We start from the raw sequence: 14,465 nt of genomic DNA, 5'->3' as shown, positions 1-14,465 counted from the left end.
GAAGCTATCTTTGTAATGGGTAAGGTAATTAGATTCTTTATTCAAACTCAGGCGTAAAGTGTCGAATTTAAGCATGAATGACAGTTCAGAGGATTCTCTTTCAAGTGCAGTCTTAAAAGGCCTTTGAAGCAGGATGCAGGTAATTAAGTCGTTGAGACAATGTCCTTTCTGGTTGAAATGTCAAGAAACTGTTTTTTCTTTGTGATCCTGTCTAATATCTGTTTTGTGGGCATTGATCCTTTGGCGAAGTGTCTGAGATGTTTGTCCAATGTACATAGCAGATGAACACTGTGTGAATTGCTAATGGATGAATATATAATAGTTTAAAAGATTATTGATTTCCCTGCATAATTTCATAGGCCCCCTCTTGCTTATTTAGGTCTCTCACAGCAAAGCGAACAGAACTGGAGTAACAGGACCACAGCAGAGTAAGACAGATGCTGAAAACAGCTCAGCTCTGGAAGGGTTCTGTCACAGGGAGCTGACAGCATCTAGGTGCATAGCTCTAAATGGGACTGAAGCCCCAAATAAATCCATCTTGCTCTGTATAAAAACATTCCATCTGAAAGCTCATAAAATTTGCTCCCTTTATCCATGAAAGAGACATGCATAAAATATGTACTCCTCCCCTCACAACTAACAATTATTTACACTGGGTTGAAGAAAAATGATAAAAAGTAGGATTTAAGTGTTTGCAAGCGATATCAGACAGGTCAAAGTAAATTACTGAGATAAAACAAAACATCCCATCTGAGCCCAATACATTAAGAGAAATTACTACAAATCATAATTTCTCACCCTAGTTGTTATTTCAGGTAAAGTTCCTCTCAGACCAGATCTTTTCTCTGACCTGGGTCTAGCAGCTTTTCCCCTCCTCACTAGAGTTTGTTTCCAGGTCTTTTCATATGTCCTCTTTTGGGAGCAATTTGTGAAGCTAGCTGAAGACCATCATTGCTTGTTTCCCCTTTCTTAAATAGAATTTTCCCATGGTGGGGAAGTCTTTGTTTCATTCCCCCCACCCCTGTTGAAAAATACAAAATTCAAGATGGATTCCAGCATCAGGTGGCATGGTCACATCTTTGTAGGACCAACCATAGTTTAGGCTTACAGGAAAAACACAACTATTTACATCACTGTTTTGAGGATCAAGCCATTAAGTTATGTAAGTTCCTCTAGTACCTTTCTCTAGAAGACTTATTTTAATAAACACCTTTACACGTTATATTTCTAACTTCACCTCAGAGGTGAAAGTAAGCTGGCGCCCCCTTTCCCAAAGTTGAGGCCACAGCCAGGAGAGACCCAGCGTGCACAGTCTTGAAACAGGTAGGAGAGTCCTAGCACACACACGTGAGACTAGCAGCTGGGACCCGGGGGACAGCGAGGCTGGCAGCCAGAACCCCAGGTACTGGGCCAGGATCCCAGGGATGTTTCAGCTCCCTTCACATTCCTAATAGCACTGCCCCCAACAGCTCCCATTTGGCTGGGAACAGGAGCTGCGCAGAGCAAGACCACCAACAGGCACTGCCCCAGCCCTCAGTCTCCCATCCCTCACTCTACTCTAAACATACCCACTCCAGCCTCCTGCCCTGAGCTCCTTATACACACCCTCAGTCCCGTACCCTGACTCCTACACCCCCCATATACAGACTTAAATTTCGTATAGGTACTATCATATCACCATCTCCCCACCCCCTGCTCTGAGTCCCTCTCCTGGGGGGGGGGACAACATTGTGATAGGACAGTACCTGTAAGAAATGTAAATTACTTTCACCCCTGCTTCACATACAGGTACCCAAACTCAGGATAATTAATAACCAAGTAGACTGGCTTGAAGCTTTGTATCAAAGCGGATGTTTTGGAAGAACCATAGAAGATAAACATTAATTTTTCCCTTCAATATTGCAAGATTTAAATTTCTTCCTCTGCAATTGGTTTTGTGGGCTATAATGTTGAGGGTCAAAAGGATATGACCTTTCATAATTGGACATGAAGGAGTTGGGACTGCATTTGATTTTTATGTAATGAAATTGAATAAGGCTTCTTCCCTTTACTGAAGAAATCTAAAGATCTAGCAATAGATTTTTTATCTTCTTCAGTGCTTAGTCTATTTAGTATTTAGACTGATGAATATCTCCTTGAAATGGAAAATCTTCAGTCCTCATTTTTGTTTTGCAAGAGAGTCCAACTGATCTTAACCTTGTGTGTCTCCTTAATGACAGCCAAAGTTATCTGAGTCAAAAACTTACTCTCTGCTCTTGCTTAGCAACATTCAGTCCTTCAGTCAAAACAGCATTTGACAATTTTTGTTTGTTTCCCTGGAAGAGCATTAAGAAAAAGAGGATATTTTGCTCCAGAGATGATATTTGTACCTAGCCATTTATTTCATAGTTGGAAATGTGCATGCATAAATGTAGTGGAAGAAAATATTTGTCGTCTTAATTCATCTATCTTCTTCCCTTCTTTATTGATGCAGTAGAATGATCTTGGGTACCTTTTGATTTGTGAAGCGCCACTTCAACCACTAGTTACAAGAGACATGAGTATGAAACATAGAAAGTCTTTCTTGACAGAAATGATGTAATTTGTCTTTTTAGATACCAGCTGAGTACCCAAGGCAGATTTCCAGACTGCTTTTGTTGTCTAAAGCAACCCCTTTAACAACAGAAGTGTGGCTCATTATCTTGCCTTTACCCCCAAAATATAAGACAAAGAATAGCTAACATCTTTGACACTTGGGAAACTAACTCATGAAAGGCTAAAGAACCATCTGATGGTGTCTATCCCTCACATTTTCATCTGGGGAATGTGCATTCCTTAATTCTGAATCATATTATTTCATCTGTTCCACAGGTGATTTGTTCTGAGTAAGCATTGCCTGGACCTTATCCATTGGATCTGACAAAGGAATGTCCTCCTGATACTACCTTGCTGAATGTCTGTCCTTATACATGGATTCTTCCTTATAAGGTGCTAACAACTGCTAGTGAGATCATGAGGAAATACCTTTCACTTAAGCCAAAACATCACTGATGGAAATATCTCCGTTTCGGTGGATCCAGTAGGCTGAATTGAACTGCTAATCTTAGAAAAATAGATTAGTGTTGGAAGAGATCTTGGGAGTCCAACCCCCTGTTCCTAGCAGGACTAGCCCCAACTATATCATCCTAGCCAGGGCTTGTCAAGCTGGCCCTTAAAAGCCTCTAACTATAGAGATTCCACAATGACAAGCATTCCAGTGCTTCACCATGTCTAATGAAATATTTTTTCCTAATACACACACTGGACTTCCCCGACTGCAATTTGAAACTGCTCCTTGTTCTGTCATCCTCCACCACAGAGAACAGCCTCTCTCCATCCTCTTTGGAATCTCCCAATTGAAGGTTGCTATCAAATCCCCCCTCACTCTTATCTTCAGTAGACTAAATAAGCCTAGTTCCTTTAGCCTTGCTTTCTAAGTCATGTGCCCCAGACCCTAATGATCTAATCATTTTGTTTCCCTAATAATAACTAATAATCAGGTTTGCTAGTTCTGTAATGTGATATGCATCTCTCTTCTGGCTCCCAGGTGCCCGAAGGGGTGTGTGTGAAGAAGGTAAAGGGGGCAATTGCCCCAGGCCCAGTTATTCAAAGGCACCCAGGGCTCTGGGTGCTGCTATAGCAGTGGCAGCGCCTGCATCCAGGCAGCTTTTAGGGCTGCCTGGAGAGGCAGGAGTGCCACATGGTGTACTCCAAGCAGTGCTTTTGGGAGCGCTGCCGCTCAGGAAGCACTGAGGGTTAGCTTCCATCAGACCCACCCCTTCTGCCTGAGGCCCCACCGCTTTCAGGAGCATGGTGCTGCATGCGCCCCATACACACTTTGCTTGGGGCCAATGTGGCTGTCAGCTCTCCTGCTGGGCACAATACAGCCATGGCTCAGATTGGAACAGAGACAATGTCCTTGAAAAGGAGAGCACAGTGGAGGTATCCCAAAGTTGTTTTAAGGAAAGGCAGCAGTAGCAATCTCCCGATCCTTTCCTGTTCTTTATTGACTCTTGGAGAAACAATCAGCCTGATTGTTTGTAGTAACACACACTATGTGTCCTGAGGCACAGTACCTAGCTCAAAAGTCAGTGGAACCATAGACTAATCTACCTGATGAACTATTGCCTTAACAGTAATAGTATGTGGTGCTGTGCTAGTTAAAGAACCTTCATCATCAGTTCTCTTATTTGGATTCATAAATCTCTCTCAGGACAGGCTCCTCCTAATCTGATACCGTCAGATTCATAGAGTGACAATTCCTAATGCTGCACTGAAAGCTTGAAACAGAGCCTGACTCTATAATGAAAGTCTGTCCCTGTAAGTCCTTCTCTCTTGGATTGGTTGCTTGTATTGAGGTCAGTACTGAGGAGGGCTGCAAATTTTTCATCAGTACCACAACCAAAGTCTTTTGAAAGGGACAGCTCTGGGAACAGAGGCTGTCACTGATCTAAACCTTATCTTTTTCTGATCCTTGTCTTTCTTGGATCCTGCATCTCAAACAGAAGCTTAATCTCACTTCTTTCTAGCTGAAGCCAGTCTCTAAGAACCAGCCACCACTGTCTGCACTTCAGGCAGTTTTATTACAGACTTCGTCTCTCTTTGCCCTTATAATAAATGTTGAGCACATAGGATCTTTAGAGGGAGAATGACATTCTCACCCTAACATGCCAAGCACCTGGCACGTGCATCTCATGCTGGGAATACCACCGGTATGAGACATGTTTTCATTCCAGGATTCTTAGTCTTCTGATCTGATATGTTATCCTTTATCTCTAAACAACACTGTGTACATAGACAACAACTAACATATGCAAATTGTTTAGGTAGTAGGGACCCATAAGACTCATACAGAAACCTTGTAACCATTCAGCTCATTAAACAGAAAGCAAGAGAGGTGGTACAGTAGCAAATTAGAGTTCTGTTCACACTTTCCCTTAACATTATTCTTTATACTTGGAATCTCGATCAGATGCAAAGTTTTGTGAGGCAGTCCTGCACTCCTTGTTTAACTAGAACTCCCGGTCTCACCATTCTGGATCAGAGTGCTGCTTATTAACATATCCCGTGAATGGGGCTATGCAGAAGACACTTAAAAGACTAACTGAATGTTACTTTCCAGTAAGTGAAGTTTTTTAAGATGGACTCTGCATATTCATGCTCCACCTCCACCTTTCCTCACTAATCTTACGGTTCTACTTACCAAAGGGCTTGGAATCATGGCGGGAGAAACTGAGGTAATGCATCACCATGCTCCTTTTAAACCCTTCCCTAAAACACAGGTCAGCAACCTTTTCAGACCAAAGAGCCAAACTACATCAAAATTCAGAACAAGTTGGTCAACAAAGAGCTGTATAAGAATATCCATTTGCATGACTGAAAATATACAACTTAATAGTATTGATAATTGACATGATTAATGGTAGCACAAATGAAACATTGTACTCAGAGGCTACGTCTACACTGGCCCCTTTATCGAAAGGGGCATGCTAATTTTAAACTTCGGAATAGGGAAATCCATGGGGGATTTAAATATCCCCCACGGGATTTAAATAAAGATGTCCGCCGCTTTTTTCCGGCTTGGGGAAAAGCCGGAAAAAAGCATCTAGACTGGCCCGATCCTCCGGAATAAAGCCCTATTCCAGAGGATCTCTTATTCCTTTCTTCAAAGTAGGACTATGGATGATTGGTTTGCATCCTCGACAAGCAAGTCAAATCTGTTGCTTAGTCAACTGCTGATTACCCGAACGGTTCTGCTGTGGTCGCTTGCGTTGGGGGGCGCTGTCTAGGACGCTGGTTGTCGAAGGATTGTGATTGCTGTCTAGAAAAATTGAAGTCATATCTCCGTTGGTAAGGGAAATAACGCCTACGCTTGAAGGAAGATGTGTACATCCCCAGTGTATGTAAAGTAGTGCGTGAATCTTTTCTCGAGTGGAGGACCTCATCGGTGTTTGCCGCAAAAAGTTTAAGTTTGTCAAAGGGCAGATCCTCAACCTTGCTTTGCAACTCCTTCGGCGCCCCTGCTCATGAAAGCCAAGATGATCTCCTCATGGCGATACCAGTAGCAGCGGCCCGAGCTGCTGTGTCAGCCACATCCATAGCAATCTGAAGCGCAGCGCTACATGACGTGTACCCCTCCTGTACTATTGCTTTCAGGAGTGGTTTCTTGGTGTCTGGGAGATGGTGCAACAAATCTGCTAGTTTGGAGTAATTATCGAAATTATGGTTCGACAGATGGTCTGAGTAATTCGCAATGCGAAGTAAAAGTGTAGCTGAGGAACAGACTTTCCTCCCAAAAATATCTATTTTTATTGTCCTTGTCCAAAAGGGTATTTCTGTACTGTGGCGCCTTACCCCTACGTTGCGCTGCGTCTACTACCAGTGAATTGGGTTGGGGGTGATTGAATAAAAAGTCCAACCCCTTTGCTGGAACAAAATATTTTCTATCAGCTTTTTTACTTGTAGGTGCAACCGATGTTGGGGTTTGCCATATCTCGTCCGCCACTTCCATAATCGCCTCATCGATTGGCAGCGCGACTTTCGCACGTTGTTGTGGGTGGAGATTCTTCAAAAGGTGATGTCTCTCAACAGGCACATCTGCTAGCTGTATGTCCTGTGTGTCTGCCACTCGTTTGAAGAGATCCTGAAAATGTTTCAGATCATCCGGTGGGGAGATTTCAGCTGGGCAAATCGCTTCATCCGGGGAAGACGATGGGCAGTCCACTGGGGAAGTTTCTGTCTTAGGGTCCTCCGTTTCCGATAACTGACCCTCCTCTGGTTCGGACTGGTCTAACTGGACTGTTGAACTCTTAATTGGAGAAGGTGAGCGTAATGGTTGTGATTTATGAGGTAAGTATTCCGCTAATGGTGATTGGCAGATGTGAGAAGATCCCCTATGCGATGGTGGTGAATGGTGATGCTGGGGGCGATCGTCATACGATCTATGATAGCGGTCACAGTAACGTTCAGAGCGTGACAGAGGGTATGTCTACACTACCCCCCTAGTTCGAACTAGGGGGGTAATGTATGCATACCGAACTTGCTAATGAAGCCCGGGATTTGAATTTCCCGGGCTTCATTAGCATAAAGCCGGCTCCACCATTTTTAAAAGCCGGCTTGTTCGAACGTGGAACGAGGTGTACAGATAGATCGGAATGGCTACATAGTTCGAACTATCTAGCCCGTGCCGCGTGTAGCCGCGCGGCACGGGGTTCGAACAAGCCGGCTTTTAAAAATGGCGGAGCCGGCTTTATGCTAATGAAGCCCGGGAAATTCAAATCCCGGGCTTCATTAGCAAGTTCGTATGCATACATTACCCCCCTAGTTCGAACTAGGGGGGTAGTGTAGACATACCCGGAGAGAGGTATCGGGAAGAACGTGCGCTATCATGCTGGATATAATAGATGCGGCATGGAGAGTGCCTCACCAATCCGTATCTCGAGAGACGGGAGGGTGACCGGGATCGTGAATGGGACCGATGTGCATCAAAATACACCGCGCCCCTATAACCGTGCCGGCTGTACATAATCCGAGAGGGGAAAAAATAGCCATAATAGCGACTTCGCCCTCTTGGTGAAGCAGGCGGGGAAAGAGACCTGTCCCTATGATGGGTCTTTGACAATGACTTCCTATATGTTGAAGTCTCATCCCTACCCCGAAGCATAGGGGAACCAGGCACCGAGTGAAGGTGAGATGGTGCTGGAGAGGTCACCTGCTGCTGAGCTAATGTCGGTGCCGGCAGGGCACCCGGTGCCGGAGTTAACAATGGTGCCGAGTCTGAGGCATTAGCGTGTCCCACCTCAGGTCTCGGTGCTGGAGAAGACGGTGCCGACGTCACTGCCGGGGCAGGCGAAACGGGCGCCGATCCACTGGGTGCCGTTGAAGCCGCTGAAGCCGGTGCCGGGAGGCTGATCAATTGCGGCGCCGGCGCGTTTGTCAGTTTCAAGGCGCGTGAAGCTGAAGCCAGTGCAGGCTTGCTAGTCAGCTGCGGCGCCGCTCCCGGTATCGGCGCTGAAGTCGCTCTGCCTCTGGATGGTGGGGGCTCCCTTATGCCAGCCCCAGCGAGTTGTCTGGACCCCCTGGGGGTCACTTTAGAAGCCGCTGCCAGGGTTGAAACTGCTGCAGGGAGGGAGCGCATCGGGGACGGCTTTGACATTTTGAAGCCCGCCAGTCCCGGAGAAGCCGCTCTCCTCTTGTGCTGGGAGATTTTTGTGGCTGCTGGAGGGGTAGGGTCAGGCTGCAACACCTTGCCAAACATAAACATTCTTAACTTCATCTCCCGCTCCCTCCGGGCTCTTGAAGTTAATTTGCGGCAATGGGTGCACTTGTCAGGGGCGTGAGTCTCCCCCAGGCACCTAATACAAGTGTATTGGCCATCAGCCGTTGGCATGGCTTCACGGCACACTGAACATTTCTTAAAACCAGTTGATCCTGGCATTTTCAGCAGAGTTACAGAAAAAAAAACTGATTCCTGTGTAACCCCGCTGCGGGTAGTCAATTTCACAGTTTAGCGCTTCGCAGCAGTGCTTCTGAATGAAAAGCGGTTTTAAAGAAATTTTTTTTTTCTTTTTTACAAGAGAACACGTAACAAGTAACAGGAACACAGCTAACACTAAACCTCTAACTATTTACAGGTAGACAACTATCTAAAACCATGACTAAAGAAGAGATCAGGGAGCTCCGACCGCAACCTGAGGCGGTTGAGAGGAACTGATGGTTGCCGGCTCGCGCGCGGCTGATCAAAGGCGCGAACGCTATCCTGGTGAACCACGCATGCGCGAGCCGGCGGAACACGGCTATGAAAAGTCTCCGAGCTGCGGTGCCGGGACGGGACCCGACACCTAGAGTGGAGCACCTACAGTGGAGCACCCACGGGGCCACTCGAAGAAGAACAAATTGTATAGTGCAGATCATTTCCATATAACCTCCAACCTTGTCTCAGCCATCCCATTGCTGGATACCTGCCACCGTCCCCTTCTATGAGGTGAAAGTATGTGTGTATGGGGAGGCTATGAAAGGAGGAGAGTCAACACCTCATTATTCCAGACACAATAGCCTCAAACCCCCTTCCTCAGCTTCTTTAAAAAGAGGACTAGGAAAAGGAGGGCCAGTTCCTCAGTGTGGAAGATGTATGATTCCCCAATCCCCCTTTACAGGATGCTTTCCATTCAATCTTTTTCCAAACCTCTATCTTCTAATGGTATCCATTCCATAATGGAGTACCTGCACAGTACATGCATGATAAGTTTTATTTACTAAATTGTGATATTATAACCTAACCCTCCTAACAAGATCAGTTGTGTGAAAGCAACCTCTCACCCCAATTTAGCCACTCTAGCAGAGAGGGAAAAATTCCTTCCCAGCCCCCAAAAGGGCAGTTAGTATAATATCCACAGCGAGTCAAAAGGTTTACCAAGTTCATGGGTGGATGGGTGCTGTTAGCTGTTCATGGGTGGATGGGTGCTGTTAGTAAAAGAAGGCCTCTCCATGGGTGCATGGGGAATGAATACCCTCTTCCCCGTCCCACTGCCACTCCTCCCGACAGCAGAAATGGCAGTGCAGTGAACTTCTCCAAACTTGGCCCTGCTCCTTACCCTTTTCCTGTCCATTCCTTTAAGCTTTTCCCCTGCACCTCATCCATTATAAGGGAGCTGGTGACGGGGGAGCAGTCCCCCGCACTCCCGGCCCTGGCAGCCAGGGGGCCGCGTATGGCGCCCGGGGTCCCGGGGCGCAGAGAACACGGGGTGGCGCGGCGGCAGAGGTGGAAGGAGCCCAGGGGGTGAGTGCGCAGGCGCAGGAGGACGACACCCAGGGGGCACTAGGACCTGGCGGCTGTGCAGCCGCCCGAGGGGGAGCTAGCGCCGACGGAGAGTGGGGGACTGTGGGGACGCCGGGCGGGGAATTTAAAGAGAGACAGTGCTGCTCTCAGGGCGGTCCACAGGTGAGCTGGGCCAGGACCCCGGCGGAGACCCAGGGACAGGAGGAGCCAGGTCGAGGTGCGGAGACGCCAGCAGCGGCCCACGGCGGAGCTCACGCCGAGGGGCCCGGGCCCGAGACGATTGCGGGGGCACTGCAGCAGGCCAGGAGCAGCCCGGCGAGCTGGACAGAGACTGCAGGGGCAGACCAAGAGGACGGGGGTTCGCAGGGCATAGCGGGACAATGAGCAGGGGAACGTGGCGCCCCTCACAGGCCCTCATGGAATAAACTGGTCACAGAGCCCATAAAGGTGCAATGTCCTTTATTCCAGCTAGCCAACTCCACATGGAAGGATATGATGCACACATTTTCCAGCAACTGCTTTGGCTCAAAGATTGTCAGGAGTGTTGTGAGCAAGACACAAGAAGTCATTCTTCCACTCTACTCTGCACTGCTTAGGTCTCAGTTGGAGTATTGTGTCCAGTTTTGGGCACCACATTTCAAGAAAGAGGTGGAAAAACAGAAGAGGGTCCAGAGAAGAGCAACAAAAATGATTAAATGCCTAAAAAACATGAGCTATGAGAGAAGACTTAAAGAACTGGACTTGTTTAGTTTAGAAAAGAGAGACTGAGGGGGACATGATAGCAATTTTCAAGTATCTAAAAGGGTGTTACAAGGAGGCTGGGGGGGGGAAAGAGAACTGTTCTTGATCTCTGATGATAAGACAAGAAGCAATGAGAATTAATTCCAGCAAGAGGGGTTTAGGTTGGACATTAAGGAAAAACTTCCTGTCAGTATGGTTAAATATTATAATAAATTGCCTAGGGATTGTCAGGATGGTTAAATACTAAAATAAATAGCCTAGGAAGGTTGTGGAATCTCCATCGCTGGAGATATTTAAGAGCAGTTTGGACAGACATCTATCAGGGATGATCTAGACGGTGCTTCGTCCTGCCATGAGGGCAGGGGACTAGATTTGATGATCTCTCGAGGTCCCTTCCAGTTTTAGTATTCTATGATTTTATGAAATTCTGGAGGAAGTTACTTCCAGTATATTTTGCAAGGCAAGACTCTTAGGTATTTCTGAAACTCTCATCCTTTGAAACTTAGTGATAGAAACCTTAAAAATGCTGTGGGGACCAATAGATTAAATAGAAAGAAGTAAAATGGGGACAAACATGAAGAACTCCTGGAAAACAGAAATTGAACAGAAGCATTTCTCTTGATTTCTCCTAAGAAACTAGATAAAAGTTCTCAGAGGTTAAAGCATGTTTTTAAGCATTACTGTCTTCTTGAGTTGACATTCTTGTTGTGGGGGATGGGGCTTGAATAAACTATAATCAGATGAAAGACAGTTTTCTCCAATCTGGTATTAATGGACCTATCATGGCACCCATATTAGATAAAAAAATTAATTACAGGACCTTTTTTATGGCATTTTACATGCATTTTATATTTTTATTTGTAATTTTATATGCACAAGTAATCATTCTCATATTTAATGAGTTCTATCTATTGAGGTTACATTGAAATGCACCAACATGCAAATGCACAAATGAGTTAATAAAATTATTGTTTTATACACTGAAAAACACATAGCTATAAAGAGAACATGATCAGTAAGAGATATATACATACAGTTTAATTTTGGTTTTATGCAGACTTTGCATAGTTCATTATTAGTTTCTAATGAAAGACTGGATGTGTGGTGTCAGTGACCTCAATGCAGATCAGGTAACAGTGGCAAATAGGAAGATCTGAAGAAGAGGCATAACCTTCAGGGTTGAAAGGTCAGCAAGTACAGCCTGGGAGAAAAAAAGGATTTGTTAAACTTGAAAATTGAATCAAATTTCTCTCTAGTAATATCTAAGAAATCAGAAACAGTTACAGCAAACTTGACTGCAGAACTCGATGCTGACAATAATTACCTTTTAAATGTTGCTATTTTATATCAGTTTATAGATTTCATTTTTTTCTTGATTTTTCAATCTAACATTTCAATGCCAAAAAAAAATGTGCCTGTATGTATAGACAGCAAGTAAAATCACTTTATTTTACTTGTCAGATTTACTTCAAATATACAGCTATGATACCATGCACAAGAGGTCTAACATTTCAACTTGCTTCTAAAAATAATTGTACATTGCAAATCTTTATCCTGTGTCTTGGGTAGTACTTGTAAGATAACGCTGTGACTTTAATGATAACTTAAACTGAATCATCATCTGAAGAAATCATATTTTATAAAAATAAAACTAGTCATCACCAACATTCCATAATATAAAAATAGAATTTTATCAGCATCTTGGAGGGAAAATATTGTCAAAATACTAATTAGTAACAATATCCGGTTTTCACATATCTAATAACATGATGACATTTATGAAGATGAAATTTCAAATTCTTTATTTGATCCTTTCAAAATCTATATAATATCAAAAGGCATAGTTACTTCTGTCTTTTTATGTTAATAAAGAGTATGTAAACCTCCCCAATTTTTCAGTGGCCCCACCCCAAATAAAGGTTCCCTACCTCAATCTAAACCTTAAATTGCTCTGGTTGGCAATGCATCAAAAACTATTTTAATCTCCTCTAACTGAAACTTATCCTTACTTCAGCTGCAGCCAGTGATGTCACCTCCATCAAGTTCACTGCTCGGAAAGCAAACACAGCAGCTGCAAGGACTGAAAAAGAAGGCACACTATTTAAACTGCTGACCTATTAATTGATTGTTAGAATTAATCTTGATTTAAAATTATTAATTCTCCCTCTTTCTGTAGCAATTATTCTGTTTTATGAATAGTAAACAGTGGATTTCAGTGCTCTAGTTCTTGCTATGTGGCTATTTCTTCACACAAATTAATATGTATGCGTTTGTGTTTTTTGGAAAAAGTTGAGTAAGTGTATGTTTGAGTTTAAGGGGACTGGGTTTTAACTGTGTGAAAACATGATTTAAAATATTATTTTTCTAGGCAGAGGATACAAATTTATTTAAATAGCAAAATGTCAATGCATAATGTGAACAAGGGGCTCAGTTAATGTTGCTTTTGGGTTGTAATATTAGTTCTTCAAGATGTCTTGTTCATGTCCATTCTAATAAGGTGTCTGAGTGTGCACATGTACATTAGCAAGAAGACTTTTCTTGCAGCTAGCCACAGGATTGGTTTGGGTACCCCCTGTACTGGTGCCAAAATGGCACATAATATAGAGTCCTGATAAATCCCCCACAACTTTTCAGTTCTTTCTTGCCAGCTATTCTGACATTGGGGAAGGGTTAGGAATTCATCCCCACAGGAGCCTAGGCTAAGGTTCTGGAATTTCCAACTATTTTGCAAAAAGGTCTATCTTGGCAGACTTCCACCTCTGGAAGACTGAACAGGTGATCTCTGGATGGAGAGACCACTCATGAGCCTAAAGGAGTTGCTGAGGCTGTTTGCCAAGCTGTTTTGCACCCCTGGAAGGTACTCAGCCTATAGGAGTATCACCGGATCTACACAGAAGTTCCACAACCTGAGGGCTTCTTAGCAGAAGGGGAGGAGCATGCACCCTCATTTGTTGATATAATACATGGTCGTTGTATTGTCTGTTAAAACTGGACACGACGACCTGACAGGTGGGATCTGATTGCTTGGCACACCAATTGGACCACCCTGAGCTCCCTAATGTTTATGTGCAGAGTCAGATCCTCCAGAGACCCTGAGTTTTGGGGACTCTTATGAGCTCCCCACACCAAGCCTGATGCATTCATCACAACAGTTAGTGCGAGTCATGGGGCCATGAAGGGTACTCAGGAGAAAACATAGTCTTGGTCGAGCCACCAAAGTAATGTGCCACCAAAGTAACCAAGTAACACCATCCAAAGTAACGTTACCAGTCTGTTTAGCCACTCTCGGGATTTGTGATAAGTGGATGCTAAACATAGCTGTAAAGGTCTGAGCCCAAGTCTCACAAAATGTACTACGTATGTGCATGAGGCTATGTGACCAATACATTTGAGGCAATTTCTGGCGGTGGTTGTGGGGAAAGTCTGAGATTCTGAATGATGGTAGACATGGTTTGAAAGTATTCTACTGGAAGATATGCCCTTGCTTGAGTGGAGTCTAGGTCTGTCCCTATAAATGCTGTCCTCTGAATCAGGGACAGTTGATTTGATCTTGGTGAGAAGGAGGCCTAGCTCATCAAACTTGGCTGTGATCCTTGGCTGTGAGTCACTGCCTGAGTGGCCTTTGATGAGCCAATCATCCAGGTACAAGAAAACCTGCATGTCATATTTGTGGAGGATAAATGTTCCTACAGCCGTGCACTTCATAAAATACTTGGGTGCTAAGAACAGGCCAAAAGGAGTAACTATGAACTGATACTGCTAATTGCCTATCACAAATCTTAGGTACTTCCTATGGGGACAATAAATTGCAAAGTGGAAATACGTGTTCTTCAAGTCGAGGACAGTGTACCAGTTGCTCAAATCCAGTAATAATAATAGATACCAGGAAGACCATGCAGAGTTTGAGTTTCTTTGTGAATTTGTTGAA

The 14,465-nt window shown here is 44.5% G+C and overlaps 1 protein-coding gene across 3 annotated transcripts in view; it reads right to left on the bottom strand.

Moving 5' to 3' along the window:
- Positions 1–8,839: 8,839 nt before the first annotated feature.
- The window catches only part of TBC1D19 (TBC1 domain family member 19), a 125,825-nt gene continuing 120,199 nt past the window's right edge, over positions 8,840–14,465 (bottom strand). Inside the window, exons 19-20 of one of the 3 annotated variants that reach the window (XM_014581119.4) lie at positions 12,547–12,617; positions 8,840–11,738 (exon numbers count right to left, since the gene is read on the bottom strand). In XM_014581119.4, coding sequence (XP_014436605.1) covers positions 11,664–11,738; positions 12,547–12,617 — 146 coding nt within the window. In that variant the 3' untranslated portion in view covers positions 8,840–11,663. The remainder of the gene's footprint in view (positions 11,739–12,546; positions 12,618–14,465) is intronic. The other 2 variants (XM_075930614.2, XM_006138181.5) reach the window with 2 other exon arrangements.

Source organism: Pelodiscus sinensis, chromosome 4 (assembly GCF_052426305.1).
Source record: "Pelodiscus sinensis isolate ZL-2025 chromosome 4, ASM5242630v1, whole genome shotgun sequence".
NCBI classification, from domain to species: domain Eukaryota; kingdom Metazoa; phylum Chordata; order Testudines; family Trionychidae; genus Pelodiscus; species Pelodiscus sinensis.
Note: the sequence above shows the minus strand (reverse complement) of the source record. Positions and strands in the feature narration are given on the sequence as shown.